General features: G+C 44.6%; 1 protein-coding gene across 1 annotated transcript in view; it reads left to right on the forward strand.

Annotated features, from left to right (window-relative positions):
* Positions 1-20,727, forward strand: part of Tcp11l2 (t-complex 11 like 2) — a 37,463-nt gene that overhangs the window by 11,411 nt on the left and 5,325 nt on the right. The window contains exons 4-9 of the mRNA XM_021174104.1: positions 1,918-2,038; positions 3,408-3,628; positions 6,899-7,035; positions 15,756-15,937; positions 16,135-16,316; positions 19,890-20,062. Of these exons, the coding sequence (XP_021029763.1) occupies positions 1,918-2,038; positions 3,408-3,628; positions 6,899-7,035; positions 15,756-15,937; positions 16,135-16,316; positions 19,890-20,062 (1,016 nt within the window). The remainder of the gene's footprint in view (positions 1-1,917; positions 2,039-3,407; positions 3,629-6,898; positions 7,036-15,755; positions 15,938-16,134; positions 16,317-19,889; positions 20,063-20,727) is intronic.

Consider the following 20,727-nt stretch of genomic DNA (forward strand, 5'->3'; position numbering starts at 1 on the left):
AGCTATGGGATTGCTTGCCTCGATTCTTCTTGGCCCATTCCAGTCAGATAAGTGTGCCCTGTGAGGTCAGGAGCCCAGAGGTGGTTGTCATTGTCTGGGAGAATGGTAGAACCCGGAAAGGGCCTTTCCCTCACAGGCATCTCCTCAGCCACTAGCATAAGTTGGAATATTTAAAGGGCTAGGTTGAATGTGACGTGTGGTCACAAGGACACATCTAGCTTACACCCCTCAGAACGCTAATGTTTATCTCTCACACACAGTGCTGCAGCGCACTAGGAGAAGCACTCGGCTGCTAATTGTTACCTCACTCAGTAGGCATCCACTGATTACTTACTGAAGGCAGGTATGGAGTGGTTATGAGAATGCCTGAGAAATGTGGTGCTTGCTAGCAAAAGAGGCTCCTTGGGGGTTCTAGTGCAGGAAAATACATGGCTTTTTAAGTTTGTTGTCATCTCAGTAAGTTCTCTTGGAACCAGGGGGGATGTCTCGGGTTCCTACTGCCATGCCAGACAGCCGGAGTTAACATGTGTTTGAGCCTCAGACTCCATATGCTGGAAGGAAAGAAGGAAGGGAGGGAGGGAGGGAGGAAGGAAGGAAGGAAGGAAGGAAGGAAGGAAGGAAGGAAGGAAGGAAGGAAGGAGAAAATCAACTCCTGGAAACTGTTCTCTGACTTCACATGATGCTATGGTCCCCCTCTTCTGCCCAGTGCTTGCTTGCCCACCCCCACCCCCCCCCCGTGTGTGTGTGTGTGTGTGTGTGTGTGTGTGTGTGTAGTTAAACAGTTCTGTGGGAATAAATTGACTTAAAACACTGAGCAAGGTGATGCTTTGTGAGCTCTTCCTGGGAAGTCTCCTGTTTCAGCAGTTTAGTTCTGGCTGCCTTTAAATGGGACTCCTGAGTAGAAGATGGCAGCCATTCAAAACACATGTCCTTGAACCAACCTGTTCTGTCCCTTGCCATAGAACTTCAGCTGTTGAAGAAAGAGCAATGCTGTTAACTTATCCCTAAAATATAGAGCTGTATTGAAGACAATCTAATAAATGATAGATCTTCTTAGGACAGAAGTTTTTGAAGTTATTGAAAGATATACTGGGAGCTGGTGAGATGGCTCAATGGTTAAGAGCACCGACTGCTCTTCTGAAGGTCCTGAATTCAAATCCCAGCAACCATATGGAGGCTCACAACCATCCATAATGCAATCTGATGCCCTCTTCTGGAGTGTCTGAAGATAGTTACACTGTACTTACATATAATAAATAAATAAATAAATAAATAAATAAATCTTTTTTAAAAAAGAAAGACATGCTAAGGAAACATTTTAGCGGTTAGGGGGAAAACAATATTAATCTATAAATTAAAAAATGTATTTTATATGGTGCAGATTGGATATTTTTAAATATTTATATTTAGTGTGTGTGTAGGTCTATGCATATGTGTGTGTGTGTGTGTGTGTGTGTGTGTGTATATACATTTGTGTGCATTGAGGCCACCAGAGGGAATCGGTTTCCTTGGAGCTGAGTTACAGGCATGTGTGGAGCACCTGTCTTGTTAAGAAGGTTCTGATATCTAGCTTCCGGTCCTCATGATTGCACAAGTGCTTACAACCACTAAGCCATGTCTCCAGCCCAGTGTTCTTTACTGTGTGAAACCAATACCATGCTCTGAACAGGGAAAACACGCTAAAATATTAATCATAGGCCTAAGGATAAGATATGTTCTGGGTTTTTTTTTTGGTTTTTGGTTTTTTGAGACAGGGTTTCTCTGTATAGCCCTGGCTGTCCTGGAACTCACTCTGTAGACCAGGCTGGCCTCAAACTCAGAAATCCTGGGTTTTTTAAAAATGCATTTTCTAAGAAGTCTATTGTGAACATGCGTCTTATAATGCTTATTTTAAAATAGTCCATTTCGTTGCTGCAGCCTTGCTGGTCAAGTGAAGCGTGTTGTCCACCAGGCCTTCTGGGATGTCTTGGAAGCAGATCTCAGTGCTGAGCCTCCTCAGTATGAATATGCCATCAAACTGTTTGAAGAAATCAGAGAGGCAAGTCGGTGTTTGTACCATCAATGCCTTAACTCGCTGGGGTCAACGTAATGGGTACCAGAAATGGATAGCTTATAAAAGGTACAAGTTCCTCACAATCTTAGAGATTGTGAGAGATGTCTGAGACTAAGACATCAGCAGATTTGCTGCCTCATGAAGGCCTATTTCACAGGAGAATCCTTACATGACAGAATCAGGCAAAGGAGCTCTCTGAAGTCTCTTCCAGAAAGGCATAATCCCATTCACAATGACTCTACTCTGATTACATAGTTACCTCTCAGAATTGGGTTTTGGCATGTGAGTGTGAGTGAGTGTGTGTGTGTGTGTGTGTGTGTGTCCACAGTACACTGTAGCAGTTGTGTTTCCTCTCCCAGAGACTGTGTGCTATCTTGGTATCATCCCTCATTTTATTTTATTTTATTTTATTTTATTTTATTTTATTTTATTTTATTTTATTAGATTTATTTATTTATTATATGTGTGTAGCTGTCTTCAGATTCTCCAGAAGAGGGCATCAAATTTTTGTTACGGATGGTTGTGAGCCACCATGTGGTTGTTGGGATTTGAACTCAGGACCTTTGGAAGAGCAGTCGGTGCTCTTAACCGCTGAGCCATCTCACCAGCCCTCATCCCTCATTTTAAAAGACTGAGTAGTCAGATCTCAGTAGACTCCTTGGTGCACTCTCTCTAGTTAGGTAGAGTCTAGGAAAACAAGGCAGCAGACAGAACTCAGGGCAGTGCTTTAATACAAACTGAGACCTAAGAGTTAGAGCTGGGCTAGTAATGAGCTCACCTTCTGAAAATGTCAGCGTCCTGAGTGTTTACAGGATAGTTATGAGAACTAAACAAGAAGGTGGTCGTTCTTCTCAGTGGCGTTTACAAAATGCTTGCTCTTCAGCATGCACTGCAGGATTATTATTATGTACATAGTGCTCTAACTTACCCAGATCAGAAGGGTCAGGCTCAGAGCTTTTTGTGTTCCCAGCCATTACTGTGTATGTGAGCTCAGAGTCCACCATACTAAGAGTACTCAGTTAACCACTGGCTTGTGTAGTATTTGTACGCAAAATATTCTTCATGGACTTCACGTGGGGGTTCGGAGAGTCATCTGCTCTTGAGTGGTTTTGGAGCCATGATGTGCAGCCTCACTGAAGGCTTTTTGGAAGTGTCCAGTTTTCCTCCTGAAACATCAGTCATTCTGAAGAGCCGTGGCTTTTGTTTCAGCCAATTGAACTTTCTTCTCCAGATTGAGCCACTGCACGTGTCTGATGTCAGAGGCATAGCTTGTGGCACTGGGGATGATGCAGTGTGAGCGGGGAGCGTCCTCCTCTGGGACAGGGCCGCCACTGACTCTTCTTTCCCTGTGCAGATTCTTCTCTCTTTCCTCACGCCTGGCGGGAACAGACTTCACAGCCAGATCTGTGAGGTTCTGGACATCGACCTCATTAGACAGCAGGCCAAGCACAGTGCTGTCGACATCCAAGGTCTGGCTAACTATGTCATCACCACCATGGGGAAGATATGTGCTCCTGTGAGAGATGAAGACATCCGAGAGCTGAAAGCTACCACCAACATCGTGGAGATGCTGAGGTTAGCCCTTTTGCTGTGTGCGTTTTCTTAGTGGCTTCAGATTCTTTCAAGAGACTGGGAGTAATGGGAAATAGATAACTGGCCTTCCAAAGGAGCTTGTGATGCGAAGGGAAAAACAGAAACGGGGAGCCAGTCAGTCCTTGACACTGTGTGTAGAGTTTTCTAGTGAGGTAGTTATTCTGCATGCAGTGGGCCTTGAGGATATAGTAATAAAATCAAAATTCCTGGCCCCAGGGGGTTAGGATGAAGGGAAGAGACAGACCTTGACCAATGACCTATGCTGAGTAAACAGTTGTTTCTGGTGCTGTGGAAGGAATCATAGAGGGTGGAGCTTCCAGGAAAGGTATCCTAATATAGTCAGGGTTAGAGGAGGCCATGGCATTGTTAAGAGCCATTAGCTGCTACTGAATTCTCATGATTTCACCAATAAGAATCTGTTTGGTGCTGGTGTCTCGCTCTAGGATTATTGGTCAGGCGGCCGTCCACTTGCCTTTGGGGAACCCAAAGCTCCTCTGTCCTTGGCTGCCCTCACCCTGCTTGTGATATTTTCTCCATTCAGCTGCAAGTGGAAAGACTGGGACATCCGTGTGTAAATTCAGCCTCAAGAGGGCATATGCCCTTGACTTTGACTAGCCACACAGCCCCACCCAGATTGAAGGCCCACCCATAGGCTCATATCTGCCAGGGGATTGGTAGTCAGCCATCCAGGTCTGCTACAGTGTGTCCAGGTATTTGAGGCTCACATTAATGTGTGAGAAGCTTGTCTAGCTCTGTAGACAGTAACTTCCTTATGATTCCAGAGGACATACTGTGAACTGCTTATTGCCATCAATGGGAATTTTTTTGTTTTATGAATACAAGTCATATTGAGGACTGAGTTTTGTGTAACAGTTTTAGAAAGCAGAGGAATGGAAACTGGTCTGTATGTAGAAGGTAATTTTATTTGTAGCCCATAGCAGTTCCTCAAGGTGACATTTCACCTGTCTGTAAAATGGGCTTTATATATCTTTAGCATTGTGCTGAGTTCTGGAAGATTGTAGAAGCTCTGCTTCCAGTTACCTATATGATGTCAGATCTTCAGTGTTTATCTTCGTCATGGTCCCCTACTGGATGCCACATGTTTTTGATCCACTGAGTTTAAAGTTGCTTGCATAAGCATGGGTGGAGTCTCACCAGAAGCTACAATCACTGAAGAAAATGCCAGCTCCTCTCCTGGCACCCATTAACTGCTAGTAGTTCCTGAGCAGGGATGGGGCTTCATGATGTCTCTTCTACCCATTCTGGAAGGTTGAAGGACCCAGTCTTGTACCCTTCACTTGCTGTGTCTGAGAGTAAACATACATATTTAAAAGGAAGTTTGACAGTATGTGTATTTAAACAACAGTAACTATCCCCTATGGCCTATGACCTTCCAAATAATAGGATCTTTGACTTAGCATATAGTACCAGGTGTGTATTCCCTCGTGTGAAAAAGGCCTTAAATCCAATCAGAAGGTAGTTGGTTCCCAATAAATAGTCCTGCCACTGTTGCCCAGTAGGTGTGTACTGTAGCACACAGGGTTCACAGCTGGATTAAATCGATGATGACTGTTTCCACCAGCAGCCTGGCTAGCATCTTCTGACACAGTACACTGACAGCCAGGACAGCAGCTAGCTTAGGTCCAGCTTGATTCCTCTGTCTGACAAAGTACATAGAGTCTTACTGTCTAATTCTAGTGGACACCCAAGAGCAGTGTTGTTTGGGGGAAATTTTGAGCCTCTCTGGGCACCAACTCAGAGGGAGATGTCTCACTCCTGACAGTCAGATTTTAGCTTTAAAGACTCATAACTTCTAGGAGCAGCATTACCCGTGTAGGGTTTCTGCATTACAAGCTTTTTTAAAATAGGGGCTTTTTTAGTTAGTGTATAAAGCAATGAGTTTTTATATGGATCTTTAATACATCTTTTGTCTCTGGTACACAATACATCTTTTGTCTCTGTTTTACACACACACACACACTCCCTGGCTCCTTCCCTTTTAAACCTTTCACACATCATATATTTAATACATCTTTTGTCTCTGTTACACAATACATCTTTTGTCTCTGTTACACACACACACACACACACACACACACACACACACACTCGGCTCCTTCCCTTTTAAACCTTTCACACATCATAGTTCTTCCTCCTCAACTTTCATGGTCTGTATGTTTTGCTTCTCACCCTCTTAAGGCCGTCTTCAACCTCCTGGCCTTTTTCTTGTTTCTTGTTTACAGACACCTATACAACACAAACACATGAATCTGCAAAAGTCTAAGCTCAGATCATCCCCTGAGCGAACACATGACGGTTGTCCTTCTGGACCTGTGTCACTTCACTCAGTAAGAGGCTTTCCCATTCCATGCATCTTCTGTGCACTTCATAACTACATTTCTAAACACTTGAATAAAATGCCATAGTATAAGTCAGCATCTCTCAACCTGGGCCATCAGAAAATACAAATGTTTACATTATTATTCATAACAATAGCAAAATAATAGTTATAAAGTAGCAATGGAAATAATCTTATGGTTGGGGGGGCCACCACAACGTGAGGCTCTGTATTAGAAGGTCTTAGCATTAGGAAGGTTGAGAACCACGGGTCTGAGTAGACTACATTTTCTTTATCCACTCATTAGTTGGCAGATCTTTAGGGTGGTTGCATCCTGGCTCTTATGTATAGAGCAGCGATGAACACCAGTGCTCCTAAGCATCAGTTTTCATTATCTCCCTACCATTCTAACCCCATTCCCAGGGGATGTCCTTTTCTTTTGGTCCTGAGCAACAGAGGTGCAAAGAGATTGAGGAATTGTTCACGGCCATAGTTCTGGTCAGTTGGAAAGCTGAATCTGAGCACAGGACCGCAGAGCCTGAAAAGCAGCTTTCCCTTGGTGGCCCACAGCCCTGTCCTTTCATTTACAGAGGTGTTTTTTCTTCTTTCCGCAGTAGTATAGTCCTGTGCACTGTGTTCAGGCTCTTTAGAAGCACAACAGATTTTCAGGGGTGGGTGAGCTGCCACAGTTATCAATATTTGCCACAGTAGATGCTCTTGCAATGTCTGGAGGAGACATTTGGAATACACATGGATAAGACTTCCTTGAAAAATGGCCTTGGTAAATGACTATTGACACCTTAGACACCTCAGATGTGTTTTCAAGAGGATTATCCAGTCTGTGACACATAGGGAGTTGTCAGTTTCAACATAACTTCTCAACCACTTTTTTGTTTCAATTCTGAAATTTGTAGACAAATCTTCCGTGTCTTGGACCTCATGAGAATGGACATGATGAATTTTGTCATTAGGAATATTAGACCTCACATCCAGCATCATCTGGTGGAATATGAGAGAAACAAATTCCAGGAAGTTGTAGAAGAAACTCCAAGTATGTATAATATGTATAATATGTACTTATGTCAAAATTGGTTCAAAATACGGTGCTATAATTTGCCTGTACATGTTGTGTTCCTAAAGAACTTTGGCTCTCCTGTTAGTGTTAAACATGTCTGAATCCTCTTCAAAGTTGACATTGCAAACTTCTAGTTGTTTATTCTGTCTCAGGAAATGTGCTGAGGATATCTTCGTTTTCCATTTATTCCAAATATCTATTGAGAATGTGCTATACCCTTTTGGGAAGGCATGGCGAACAAGCACAAACTGTCAGATGTAATATTGTGGGACAAACAGTAACAGGACAGGAGCTGAAGGTGTTCATAGACGGGATGAGGCAAGGCTTCTTTTAGTCCGTAACATTTGAGCAAAGCTTGCTAAGAACTATAAAAGGGGTATGCACAGGTTTAGGGAAAGGACATTCTGGCCACAGGGAGCTGCAAGAGCAGAGACCCTGAAGCAGAGACTTGCTTTTATGTTTGATGTGTACAAGGTAGATGTGACCAAAGGAAAAATGGTAAGGGAAGGAGGGAGGGGCGATGGGCTGAGAGGAAAGAGAATCACTGGAGAGTCTTGATCAGGGAAGCAGCGTGTGATTTTTCCTGTGTGTTTCCTGCATGGTAAGTGTAAGAGCAAAGAGGGTAACAGCTGTCAGCTGGATAGTCATGGAGTCTCTCAGACAAGAAGAGGGGGGCTTATTCCAGATAGTAGTGATGGAGGAGTAAGGTTGAGTTCTGAGTATGTCCTGATGTCCTGAAGATGGAGATCGCCTAGTGAAGGTTGGATGAGGGAAAATGGCGGCACTGAGGACAACTCAGTAAACATGCTTAGACCAAGCATTAGCTCAGTGGTGGGAAAGGGGAAACCTGGGAAGGAAAGGTGGGAGTTTTAGAGCCATAAACTTTAAGATATTGTCTGATGTTAGTGTGGAGATGCCAGGTCAGCATTTGGCTGTGAGAATCCAATGTCGGGAGACATGGATACACACTGGGGCTCATCAGTGTATTTCTGCTACATAAGGCTATAGAAGTGGGCCATTGACATTTAAAGTGTTTAGCACATTCTAACCACTTTGCCTCTATGAACTAAATCATTACAAGTACATGACGTTGCCTCCCACTTTATAAATGGGGAAATTGAGGCATAGAGAGGTTGAATCGCTTGCTTCTAAATTGCACCTTATAAAGTATGGAGCTATACTCACCCAGGCAAGACAGCACAGTCAGTGCTTTTGCCATTCTTATGCATGAGGTAAGATAGCCCTAGGGCGTGAGTGTAGATGCTGAGGGGACTGGTCAGGAAGTATAGGAGGAGGGAAGTCAAGAGGAGTGGCATCCTGCTGGAACGTAGGGGAAGCTTTGGTGGATGTGACAGGACCTTTTCAGTAGTCAAGAGAGATGAAAGCCAAGACTTGACCACTGGATTTGACCAATGAGGATCATAGATAACTTTGATGGGCGTACTTTCAGTAGGTGTATGACTGGAGAGAAGGCAGAGAGGAATGGGGTTGGTAAATACTGCCTCATTTGGTCAAGTACCCAGCGAGGTCCCTCCTGTTACCCTTTATTTTACTACTGAAGAGTCTGAGGTGCCATGGCAGCTCACTAGCGTCTGGGCTGGGTGGGATTTTATTAGCTGTGATCTAAGGCTGTTGGGCGGCTTCCTGCAGGACCACCATTAACAGAGTGAGCTTTCCCATCACAGTGGTAGCATCATAGCAGTATGTGAACAGGGCACAATGGGTGCTACTCTTAAATGGGTCCCTGTAAACTGGAGCACACCCAGGGGGAGCACATGGGCCCCTGTAAACTGGAGCACATCCAGGGGAGCACATAGAGTGTGGAAGCCGCTCGAGGAATGGCCATACAATTAAATGTGGTTTATGCAGGTTACCAAGGTTCATTCCCCTTTGATATCAATGTAGAGACCTTTATTAAGCTCTTGAGGGCAAATTAAAATCTTCATGAGGAAATAGTAGACAGGAGGCTTGACCCTCCCAATAATCAATTGGAGCTGTCTGAATTTGGAGATAGGCTTCTCTCTCTTGCTGGTGGTGATGCTGTGACCTTCTGTGACTCTTTTTTCATTGATTGGTTCATTCATGTCTGTGAGAGGTCGGCACTGTTCTCACACTCGGTTGACGTATGAGGAAACAGGTTATGTTATAGGAGATCCTGGATAACCCAGATGTTTCTCTGTCTTAGAGCACGCATCTTTTTCTTTTTTTCTTTTTCTTTTTAAAGACGGAGTTTCTCTGTGTTGCCCTAGCTGGCCTGGAACTCAGAAATCTGACTGCCTCTGCCTCTCAAGTGCTGGCCTTAGAGGTGTGTATACTTGCCTGCCTCTCCTGGAATGAGACACTGACTGTCAGTGGGGCATACAGCAGAAGGTTCTATGGTATCAGCTAACTGGTGAGACCAGACCACTAAAGATGCAGTAATGAAAGCTCTGTGACTTCAAGGACTCTATTTTAGCTCCACTGGAAAAGAGATTGTAATTATAAAAAATGCCTGAACTTGTCTCTGCTCTCAGCTTCAGCTTCAGCTCCCTGAGGCTCAGTGGTGGGGTCATGTGTGCCCGTGTGTCTCCAGACAGTCATGCCTTCAATTCAGACAGCTGTAAATTGAGTGCAAACTACTCAATACCTGCTGCCACAAGCTTGGTTTATCTCAAATTATTTGCTTCTTTTTAAAATTTAGGTGACCTTGTCTTCACCTTTCATGTTGACTTGGCTCTTTTCCACAGATTTAGTAATATAGCAAGGCCAGTTATGCTTTGCTTAGCTACAGAAATCAGGAGTGCAGGAAGCCGAGTGTATGTCAGCTGTTAATTATATCCCAAGTCACTCTGCCAAAAAGTTGGTCCTGGCTCTGATATCAAAATAAGAGTCTTACAAGAATTATTAACACAAAAGGACATAAATCTTACTGGAGTTCTTGGTGCATGCCTGCATATATATGAATGTGTGCATGTGTATTTGTGTGTATTTGTGTATATGTATGTGCACACATAGCATATACTTTCTCTTTTCCTGTGGCCTGCTGATCAGGATGTAGAACTCTCAGCTTCCTTTCCAGTAAGGCAGCCTGTGTGCTGCCTTGCTTTTCCCCATTATGATAATGTGGCCAGCCCCCAATTAAATGTTTTCCTTTATAAGAATTGTCCTGGTCATGGTGTTTCTTCACAGCACGAGAAACTCTAAGACAAACTCTAAGCCAGATATTGTCATGCATGCCTGTAATCCCAGAACCCAGAACACTGAGGCAGGAGGATTGCTGTGAGTTTGAGGCTCACTTTGACTATGCACTTGAGTATTAAAGAGCTTGGGTTATGTAATAAGATCCCTGTCTCAAAACAAACAAAAGGGCTAGAGAGATGGCTCAGCTGTTAAGAGCACGGACTGTTCTTCCAGAGGTCCTGAGTTCAATTCCTAACAACCACATGGTGGCTCACAACCATCAGTAATGGGATCTGATGCCCTCTTCTGGTGTTTCTGAAGAGAGCAACTGCATACTCACATACATAAAATAAATCTAAAGCAACAACAAACCCCAAATAACAAAACAAACAAACAAAAAACAAAAGCAACCGAAGCAGCAACACAGAAGGAGCATGACCTCGAGAACTGTGCCCCAAGTAAGGAGGGAGCTGGTGGAAGCCGGGTCGCCCAAAGCCAAGTCCAAACTAACCTGCGACTTTTATCTCTTTCTCTGGATTTTCCCCTAAGCTGGGTTGTGTTACAGGCAACAGAATCCAACTCTAGCTAGCATAGCATAGACAAACAAGTAAACAAATCAGCATCACATAACATAAATAAATAAATAAATAAGTGAGCGAGCAGGCCAGCCAGCTGAGCCACACCAGGACAAATCAAGGAAAGCCAGACTCTGTTAGCAGATGGGTTAAGATGGTTAAGATTGCTTCAAACAAGGGACATCCTTGAACACTGTAGTAGCAGTGAGTTCCCCAGAAGAGCCCAGTGGGCCTAAACTTAGCTGGACTAACCTCTGCTTAGGGAGGCTGGGCTTGGGCCTCTTCATTGATAATCTGAAAAGAATACATGAAAAAGGAAACATGGCAAAAAAAAAAAAAAAGAATAGATGTCATGGACAACTGAAAATTGGAGGGCTTATCTAGATGTCCCTGCCACAGCACTACATGTTCTATGTTTCTACTTCCTGCTGCACTGGAAACGCCTCCAGAGCCTGGGCTGTGTTTATTCATCTCTGAGTGCCTAGTACTTGGTACAGTACCCATCACATAGGAGGTCCTCAGTACGTCCCATTGCACAGATGAGCAAATGGAGAAGCTCTTAAGTAGACTTGGGGAGGTTACAAGATTCCTCACCCATGGATCAGTCAGTGCACCAGCTTTGCAGAGTGGAATCTCAGTATACAGCTGGGAGAGGCAGGAGTGCCTTCTGCTTCTCTGGTCCTGTGCAGTTCTGGCCGTGTGTTAGCATGGCCTGGGTCATTTACACACTCATGCCCAAGCTGACCTGAGACTGATTAAATCACAAACTCCAGGAGCTGGGAGCTGTGCCCAGAATGGTTGTTTTTCTTTTTTAAATCCCTCCGGGTGACTCTAAAGGCAGGCAGAATTGGGATCTACCAAGCCACACTGTAGCTTTAGTTGGAGATAACTAACTGGGCATTTACTGTGAGTGATTAAACTTACAGTCTAAATGCTGATTAACCACCATACTGTATATCTCCCTGGGTTCCCACTGTGGTTGCTGATGGCTATCTTCTACATAAAAGGCCTTTTCTATCTTTATAAGCAGAGCTAGCAAAGGAAGAAAAGTGTTTGCCTCTGAGAAGAAATGGGTTCTGGGGTGGTATGGCTACATGTAGTGAACAGCACCAGTCATAAGTTACCCCTGCTGAATTAAGAAGAATTGCAATGTGGTCTTTATTGTCTCTCTTTTTTGTTTGTTTTTACATCTGCATCTGTATTTAGTCTGCTCTTCTTGGCAGCTGCTGCCTTATAACCTCTACCAGGTGGGTGCTTTTATGAGAGCTGAGATACAAGAAGCAATTTGCTTCTCATGGGAAATCTTAGAAGTGGGTCCTAATGTAAAACAAAATGAATTTTGCCCTAAGGCTGTCACAGCCCAGTAGAAAAATTGCCTCTAGACCTATAAAGTCTTCTAGAATAGTCTTCAGTGTGATTTCATTTGGTTCATGGTGGTAAGAGATGGGGAATTCAAAGTTGGTGGAAATTCTTGTGAACAGAATGTAAATGGACACTAACTCTCCTCTAATCAGTGCTCTCCATCGGTAGTCTTTGCCGCCCTCCTCCTCCCCATCCCCCCACTGAACCATGTCTAGGAACTTTTGACTGCTCTATCCTGTTAGTAGGGGTCCTGGTATTCTGCTGGAAGGAGTAGAGGTCAGGTGTGCCACTGAACATCCCAGAATGGTCAGGACAGTGCCCCACAGCAAAGGGTGTGGCAATCCAGACTAAAACACCAGTGGCTGCTGAGGCTGAGATACCTCATCGTAAGTCAAGAGTTGACGTGAATTCATTTCATGATGACCTAAAGAGATTGCTTTGTGCTTTAGGAGAGCTGGGTCTTCAGTAAACAAGAAAATCTAGTGGCAGCTGAAGTCCCTTGGGATAGTTTCTTGTCATCTTGTTTCATTTAGTAAGGGTGGGTGGAGAATACCTCGCTCTCCTCCCACCATCCACTGTCTGGAGTAGTCAACGCCACAGAAGAGGCAGGACTTTGGATGGTTCAGTCAAGTTACATATAAGATGTAGGCTCACTGACAGTCTTCCATCCTTATGACTTCCCTCATCCTCCCTTCGGGAACAGTCCTTGCAGGCACTAAGAATTGTGCTGGGTAACTGGATTTCCTGTTTTGTCAGATTTCTTACATAGCGTTCCTGTGGAGATTTGAGTTTTCTTTAAGGGGATCTGCTGAGATTACACTTTTTAAAAAAAAAGATTTATTTATTTATTTATTTATTTATTTATTTATTTATAATATGTAAGTACACTGAAGCTGTCTTCAGACACCCCAGAAGAAGGAATCAGATCTCGTTACGGATGGTTGTGAGCCACCATGTGGTTGCTGGGATTTGAACTCAGGACCTTTGGAAGAGCAGTCGGTGCTCTTAACTACTGAGCCATCTCACCAGCCCAAGATTACACTTTTTGAAGCAAAGGCCCTAATTGGTACCAAACCCTAATCCACATTCTTTATGTCTTTGAGATCATGCTGACTGAGGTAACGTCAGCATTGATTCGCACAACTGACCTGTGACAGAGAACCTGCTTCAGACCCTCTGTGCTTCACATACCAAATCCGGGTCAGGTGGGGACAAGTCTCCCCCATCCCTGAGGTATCTGGGGAGCCAAATGAGTGACCATCACAGTTGCTGCCTCTTATTAGACATTTCTTATCTGCCAGAGCGTTGCCTGTACTCCTCTCCTGAATTCTTACCACAGCTGCGGGAAGGGACTGTTGTTCTCTGGGTCCAGTTTACAGATGTGGAACTGGAACCACCACTGTATGAACTGAGTTAGCTAAGGCACAGCACTAACTAACAAGTGTCAGCAGGCCGGTTTGAGTGAGGCTCTGCTTCCAGCTGACTCCCTCGGGGGAGGATACATCCCAAGTCATGGCCGGATTGCTTTGATATTAGGTTACCCTTACTTGAGACTTCTTAATCAGCAGTGCAGGTTTGACTCTACAGTTAGGTGCTTTACCACACGCTGTAGGGCTTTCTGAGCTCCGTGGGAGCAGGCTATTGCTGTTCAGCCCCTCTACTGGAAGTGACATTTGCTCTCACCAAATCAATTGCAAGCAATCCGATGGCTCTCTGCTTGCTTCTTCCTGTTTGGGATTTTAGAAACAGGCAGTAGTGGGTGTGGGTGGCACGTCGTAGAGACCTTTGCTGGGGTTTCAGATGCTACCACCAGGTCCTGTCTCTTGAGGACTTTCTTCTTAGCTTTCAGATGCCCACCTTTTTAAAAATAACATTCTTATTTTATGTGTATGGGTGTTTTGCTTACATATATGTCTGGGTACCACATGCTCGACTGGTACCCATGAAGGCCAGCAGAGGGTGTCAGATGCCCCTGGAGATGGAGTTAAGGATAGTTGTGAGTTGTTAGGTGGGTGCTGGAGTTAAACCCTGCTCCTGCAGAAGCACAGACCGTGCTCTTCTACCTGCTCGCCACCTCTCCAGCCCCTCAGACACCCTTCTTGCTTTTGACATGTCTGTGTTTGAGGGTGTACATGAGGAAGGAAAGTGAGCTGCCTTAGGTCTCTGAGAGAGGCATGGCACTCGCTGTCTGAGTCCTCTACCCTTGTGCTAGCATCTAACTTGAATGATCTTCCTAGAGGCTTCACCTCCAAATGTCATACCCCGGGATTTGAATGAAGACTTCAAAATACAACATTTGGAAGAGAATGAAGACTCCAACATCCCATCTGTAATCATGACTCGATGCTTGGATTCTCTTGATCAGTGGTTGCCAGGGAGGAGGTCTAGAGTGAGAGGGCAGCTTGTAAGAGGGGACATGAGGGAGCTGTGCACTTCCCCTGAGGCGGGGGAGGGAGGGAGCCCAAGAACCAGAGGATGAGGAATCACAGAAATGAAGAAGAGAGGCCTGCAGGAGGGGCATCCACAGATGAGAAGCTGCACAGTGGCTAAAGGAGGATGAATGAAGTGTGTTAGTAGATGTGACATTTAGAGGATAACTAGTAGCTTTCAAAAAATGTGTGTGAAGACTGGATGTCATTAGTGTGTGCAGATGGAATGTCATTGTCCTCAGAGCTATACTTTGTATCTCAGGAAAGGACACAGCATTCATTCAGCTGCCTTAGATAGGGATATGGGGGTCATCCTACAAGGTTTCCATGCTTTTTGCCTTTAAGTGGTCTTCAAGACCCACGAACACTATCCCTAAATAACAATACTTCTTTGCCATGATTGCTCCTCCTTCAGTGCCCTGGTCCATTCACTCTCTTGACTGGCCTCCAGTTGCCTGCCATCCTCTCAGTTACCCAGCCTTACTCTCAGTTATTTTTCTCACAGATCTATCTGATTATATCACTTCCATGTTGGAAAGAATTATGTAAGGAGACCTTCTTTCCCATAGCCGATGTTTGTAACATAAATCTAATAAGAAAGTATGGGATACAGGAACATGAGCACACACGTGAATCTTGGTAAAATTGTAGCTCTAATTAGACACTCATATAGTTTAGCACCCAAAGGGCTTTAATGCATTGAGTCCAGACTCAAGGGGACTTGTGAGCAAGTTTGGGATAAGCTGGTTTCTGACTGCCAAACCAAAGCCATCAGGAGTTNTTNTTTTTTTTTTTTTTTTNTNTAGCCTCTTGTGGACCAGCAATACATATATGATGGACAGCTTACAGCCTGTACCATCTGCCCTCATGTTTAAGTCTTTGTGTGGGTGTTCTCATTGCTAGCATGCCAGCCAGCCTTTTCTCCTCTGCCATCAGGTGTCACTCTGAAGTTCTTTCTCGTGAGCACTCCTGAGCAACCCTTCTCTCCTGTTCCTCTAGAACCCACTGCATTCTGTTACAAGCAGTTGTTATTTATAGAACTCAGGGTCATGGCGGTGTCTTTTCATTCATCCCTGGGACCTTCTTAGAAGTCTGTCATGTAGGATGTATGAACAAAAGGACTGAATTGATAATGAGCAACTCTATGGCTTTTTGTTCTCCTTTTCCTTAGATGCCCTCAGTCAAACCACAGAATGGCTGAAAGAGTCCATAGATAAAGAACTGCTTTCTGAGACTGATGTAGCTCCTGCAGCTGAACATAGCTCCACGCCAAGCCTGAGCCCTCTGATGGTGCTAAATAATTGTTACTTGAAACTCCTTCAGTGGGATTATCAGAAAAAAGTCTTACCAGAGGTGAGTGGCTTTGTCCTCCCCCCAGATGCGCAGTGTTTGGATTCTCGACTTTGCCCCTGAATCAGAGGGTCCGTATGTGTGCCATATGTGCATTAACTAAAATCAGATTGAAATGAGGATGTGTCTAGGACATTGCTTATTTTACGTTTTCATGGCATTGGGCTTCCTTTTCTGTTTTTACATTTTAAATATGCTAGACACTCATGACAGATGGACCACGGCTTCAAGAACTGACAGAAAAGCTCAATCAATTGAAAATGATTGCCTGCGTGGCCTTAATTACCAACAACATGGTGGGTGCTGTTACAGAAGGCCTGCCTGAACTTGCTAACAGGTTAAAAAGGATTTCAGCTGTTCTGCTTGAAGGCATGAATAAAGAGTAAGTTCTTCATGTATGTATCTGTTCCCTCACGTATGAACCTTCTGCGTGTATTTCCCGAAACAGGCAATGACTCTGGCCATGCAGGCAGAACAGTCACCACTGGCTTTGAAGTTCCTCACACCTCCTCTTTCTACAGTGTCCTGCAGCTTGTTGGAAGTTCTAGCTGTCCTTTCATAGGAAGGCAGAGGCGTGTCCCTTGACACGGGCCAGGATAAGTGTTGTGTTTCCCCTTTCAGTGGTGCATATAAGAGCTTTTCTGTGACAGTGTTAAAGCAGAACCAGAAATCTACAGAGCCATGTGCGGAACTACTTTGTCAGAGAGGGTTTTCCAGATCGGATGGGTCTGCTCTACCCTTTCTCTTTGATGACTTCACTGGATCCAATGTGTGAAGGTTTTAAAACAGACAGTTGTGTGTTAACATGAGCGTAATGTTTGCTTTTGGGCCTCCGTCTCCAGCATGGCTCTTTCATTGGATGTTAGATCCCACTTGGACTTTTGCTTTTACTGCCATCCCATGAGACACTGTCCCCGTCAGGAGACAGGCCGTGCCAGTGTTTCCATGGCTCTCATATGGGTCAGCTCTCCCTGCTGCTTTGTCTTTGGGGTGTTTTGAGGGCTTTGTCCTCTATTCCTGCCACCGAGGGGAGATGCACCTGTCCTCTCATCTGTTATAAAGACTGTGAGCTACATGCTCAGACCTACAGTAGGAATCCAGGTGGCTTGGAATCCACACTTCTCATTTGGGGCTGAAGCTCAAAGGAGAGGGTTTGTCTTGAGCTGTGTGAGTGGAGATAGGCAGTGCAAGCCTCAGCTTCTTTTACTGTCAGAGGCCCATACCCTTTCACTGGCTCTGGTACTGGCCCGACATGTACCTTAGTTCCTACTTCAGGGCCCAAGACCCAACAGAAACAATAACTTCTCTGTCCTTGCAGATGGGCTATCTCTGCATCTCTTCCCAGTAGGAACCATTGCTTTCCTGGAGGTTTTTTTCCTTTCATAAGTGTTCACTGAGCACCCAGTGCTGCCGAGTGTTAATATGAAGTTTAAAGAAACAGCACGTAGAAACTCAAGAGGACAGGCTTTCAGATCGGGTGACCAGACCAAAGTCACCTCTGTAACCGTCTTGTTATGTGATTGAACATATTCCCAAGCCTCTCTGAGCCTTAGTTCTCATGTGGAGGGAGCATAATGGGCTGGTGAGATGCTTGGGGGGGGGGGGCGTGTACAGCGCTTGCTTTGCAGTCATGAGGACCTGAGTTTGGACCTGCAGTAGTTGTAAAGTCAAGCATGGAGGAGCGTGTCTGCAGCCCCAGTGCTGGGCAGGGTGCAGAGGGAGAGACCCAGATCCTGATGTGTGTGGGCCTGCCCATCTGTAAACATAGCTAGCCCCACATTCAGTGAACAGCACTACAGCAAGAAAGAAGGTAGCTGACGTTTATGTCTGGCCTTGACATGAACACACATGAGGGAGCACACACTCCACCCGACGTGCACAAAAAAGGGGGAATACTAACAATTTCCTCTACTTGGGAACTGCAAGAATAAATGATGATTAATGTGAGACTCTTAGTGTAGGTGTTGGGCATCAGTGTGTATGCAATGAATGTTAGTTATTAATAACTGTTGAGGTGTTCATTCATCCTCCCTATAGTTTTATTCACAGTTTACTGGATGTTTAATACAACATAGAACCATTCCTTTATAGGAGGTGAACGCATTCACTGCCCAAGTCCTCACTTTATAATATAAATAGAATAGTGAATTCAGAATACAAGCTAGAAGATGCTCTCACATCATCTGTAGGCGCAGATGTGATTTGCCTGTGGCTTGATGATATGTCACAGAGCTAAGCAAGGTTTTGCTTTTATTGTGAATGGAAGGCGTTGGCTTATATGAAAATTTAATTTTTCCTGTGGCCTAAGAACTTGCTGATTGAAAGCAGGAGAAAGCTAGATCATTTCTCTATAGTGAACTAAAACATCAAAGGAGAGTCTGGGCAGTGTGGCGCACGCCTTTAATCCCAGCACTTGGGAGGCAGAGGCAGGTGGATTCCTGATTCGAGGCCAGCCTGGTCTACAGAATGAGTTCCAGGACAGCCAGGGCTACACAAAGAAACCCTGTCTCAATAAAACAAAATAAAACAAAAACAAACAAACAAAAGAAGAAGACAGTGAAATTTGGCTAGCAAATTAAAAAAAAAAAAATCAAAGGAAAGCATTTTATCCAAACGGTCCACCCTTGGGCTGTAGAGTGCCAGAGGCAGGTCCAGTGTGAGTGCACACAGATTTCAGGTAAGGCAGCAGAACACCAGGGATGCTGCTGTGCCACGCCCATGCTTTCCTCACTCAGTATTTATTTAGCAGCACTTGAGATCCTGCTAAGAGCTAACGCTGGCATATAGCAAGCTTACTGGAGGAGCCTGGATCTGAGCCACGGTCTTCACCATGTCAGACTTAAGTCCCAGTTTACTCATTGAGTAACTTGCTCTCACCAGGTCACCTCTCATCTCAGTCACAGGTTTGACAGTGACAATATAAGAACCCTTTCTATAGTGAGATGCCATTTCAATGATTTTTTTTTTTTTGATTTTTCGAGACAGGGTTTCTCTGTGTAGCCCTGGCTGTCCTGGAACTCACTCTGTAGACCAGGCTGGCCTCGAACTCAGAAATCCACCTGCCTCTGCCTCCCAAGTGCTGGGATTAAAGGTGTGCTCCACCACTGCCCAGCTCAATGATTCTTTAATAGTGCAGCTCTAGCAAACACCCTTACTAATTCTCTCTTCCATTACTGGTGAAATGACCTGCTCCTTAATTGCAGTTTATAATGTCTAGACTGTATTTGGGATTATTGTTACTTACTGGAAAATAGTAATGGGGCATTTGATGCCTTTGGTCCCCGTCAGTCTAGTATTTCAGGTAACTTGGCCTCTCAGTATCTCTGTTGTTTTGATTGGTGTTAAATATTTACTGCTGTAGGCACAGAAAAATTCATTTTTCTATACAACTTTATAAGGCCATTAAAAATGTCTATGAGATGGCTAAAAGCACTGACTGCTCTTGCAGATGGCCCAGGTTCAATTCCCAGCACCCACATGGCAGTGCACAACTATCTATAACTCCAGGTCCAGAGGATCATGACCTCTTCTGGTCTCTGTAGGCACCAGGCATGCATATGATATACATATGTTCATGCAGGCAAAACTCTCGTATATGTAAGATAAATGTTTCAAAAGCATACATGAGTGGATCAGAGCAGTGGGTTTAAAAAGTAAAGAGATATTTTCTGTCCCTTTTGCCAAACCTGTAAAAATGGGGTTCTGCACGGCCACCCTGGCTTTTCTGTCAGACACTGGGTGTACATTTCGTGGTTCTCAGCACTTGAACTCTGTTAAGTGAGAGCATTGCAGTTGGGAGAGGCATTATTCTCTGTTCATGCTGATAAAGACAATTATTGTTGCTTCTAAGAGAAGATTGGCAAATTTCTGCAGTAACTTAGTGTATTTAAAAACAAAACAGAAAGCTGCCGGAGGCTCAGGCTCAGCCTGACGCAGTTTGCTCTCTGTTCTCTAGGACCTTTAACTTGAAGGAAACCCTGCATTCTATTGGTGTTCAGACTTGTGCTGAAGTTAACAAGGCCCTAGAAGAGAGAGGCTCGCCCACTTTAAATGCTGAGGTTCAAGCTAACCTTGTTGGTCAGTTCTCCAGCCTTGAAGAGAAGGACAATCCTGTCTGCACCTTGATGGGTAAGGTCTCTTTATTTTTAAACCAGTCTCTGTTTCCATTTCAATCTGCTTTAACTTGCTGTATTTGACAATGCCTATGTGTCAGTCATATTTTAGTATTAAACACTGTAGTGAAAGCAGTTTGGATTTTTGGATTAACAGATTGAGGATCCCTAAGATCCTGTAATAAAAACAAACAAAAAGCCCAGCAAAATCTAAAATGCCTGTGATACACCTTGCATTTTGGGCAAAAGATACGGTCTTACTATTGTTGTGATGAAACACCCTGAACAAAAGGAGGATGGGGAGGAAAGGATGTATTTCACTCCCACTTCCATATCATAGTTCATCATCAAAAGCAGTGCGGGCAAGAACTCACACAGGGCAGGAACCTGGAGGCAGGAGCTGATGCAGACGCCTTGGCAGGAGCTGATGCAGAGGCCTTGGCAGGGTGCTGCTTACTGGGCTGCTTCCCTTGGCTTGCTCAGCCTGCTTTCTTACAGAACTCAGGACCACCAGCTCAGGCTCAGCACCACCCACAATGGTCTATGCTCTCCCCTATGAATCGCTAATTAAGAAAATGCCCAGCTGGGCGTGGTGGCGCACGCCTTTAATCCCAGCACTCGGGAGGCAGAGGCAGGCGGATTTCTGAGTTCGAGGCCAGCCTGGTCTACAAAGTGAGTGCC

This window comes from Mus caroli, chromosome 10, assembly GCF_900094665.2.
Source record: "Mus caroli chromosome 10, CAROLI_EIJ_v1.1, whole genome shotgun sequence".
NCBI classification, from domain to species: domain Eukaryota; kingdom Metazoa; phylum Chordata; class Mammalia; order Rodentia; family Muridae; genus Mus; species Mus caroli.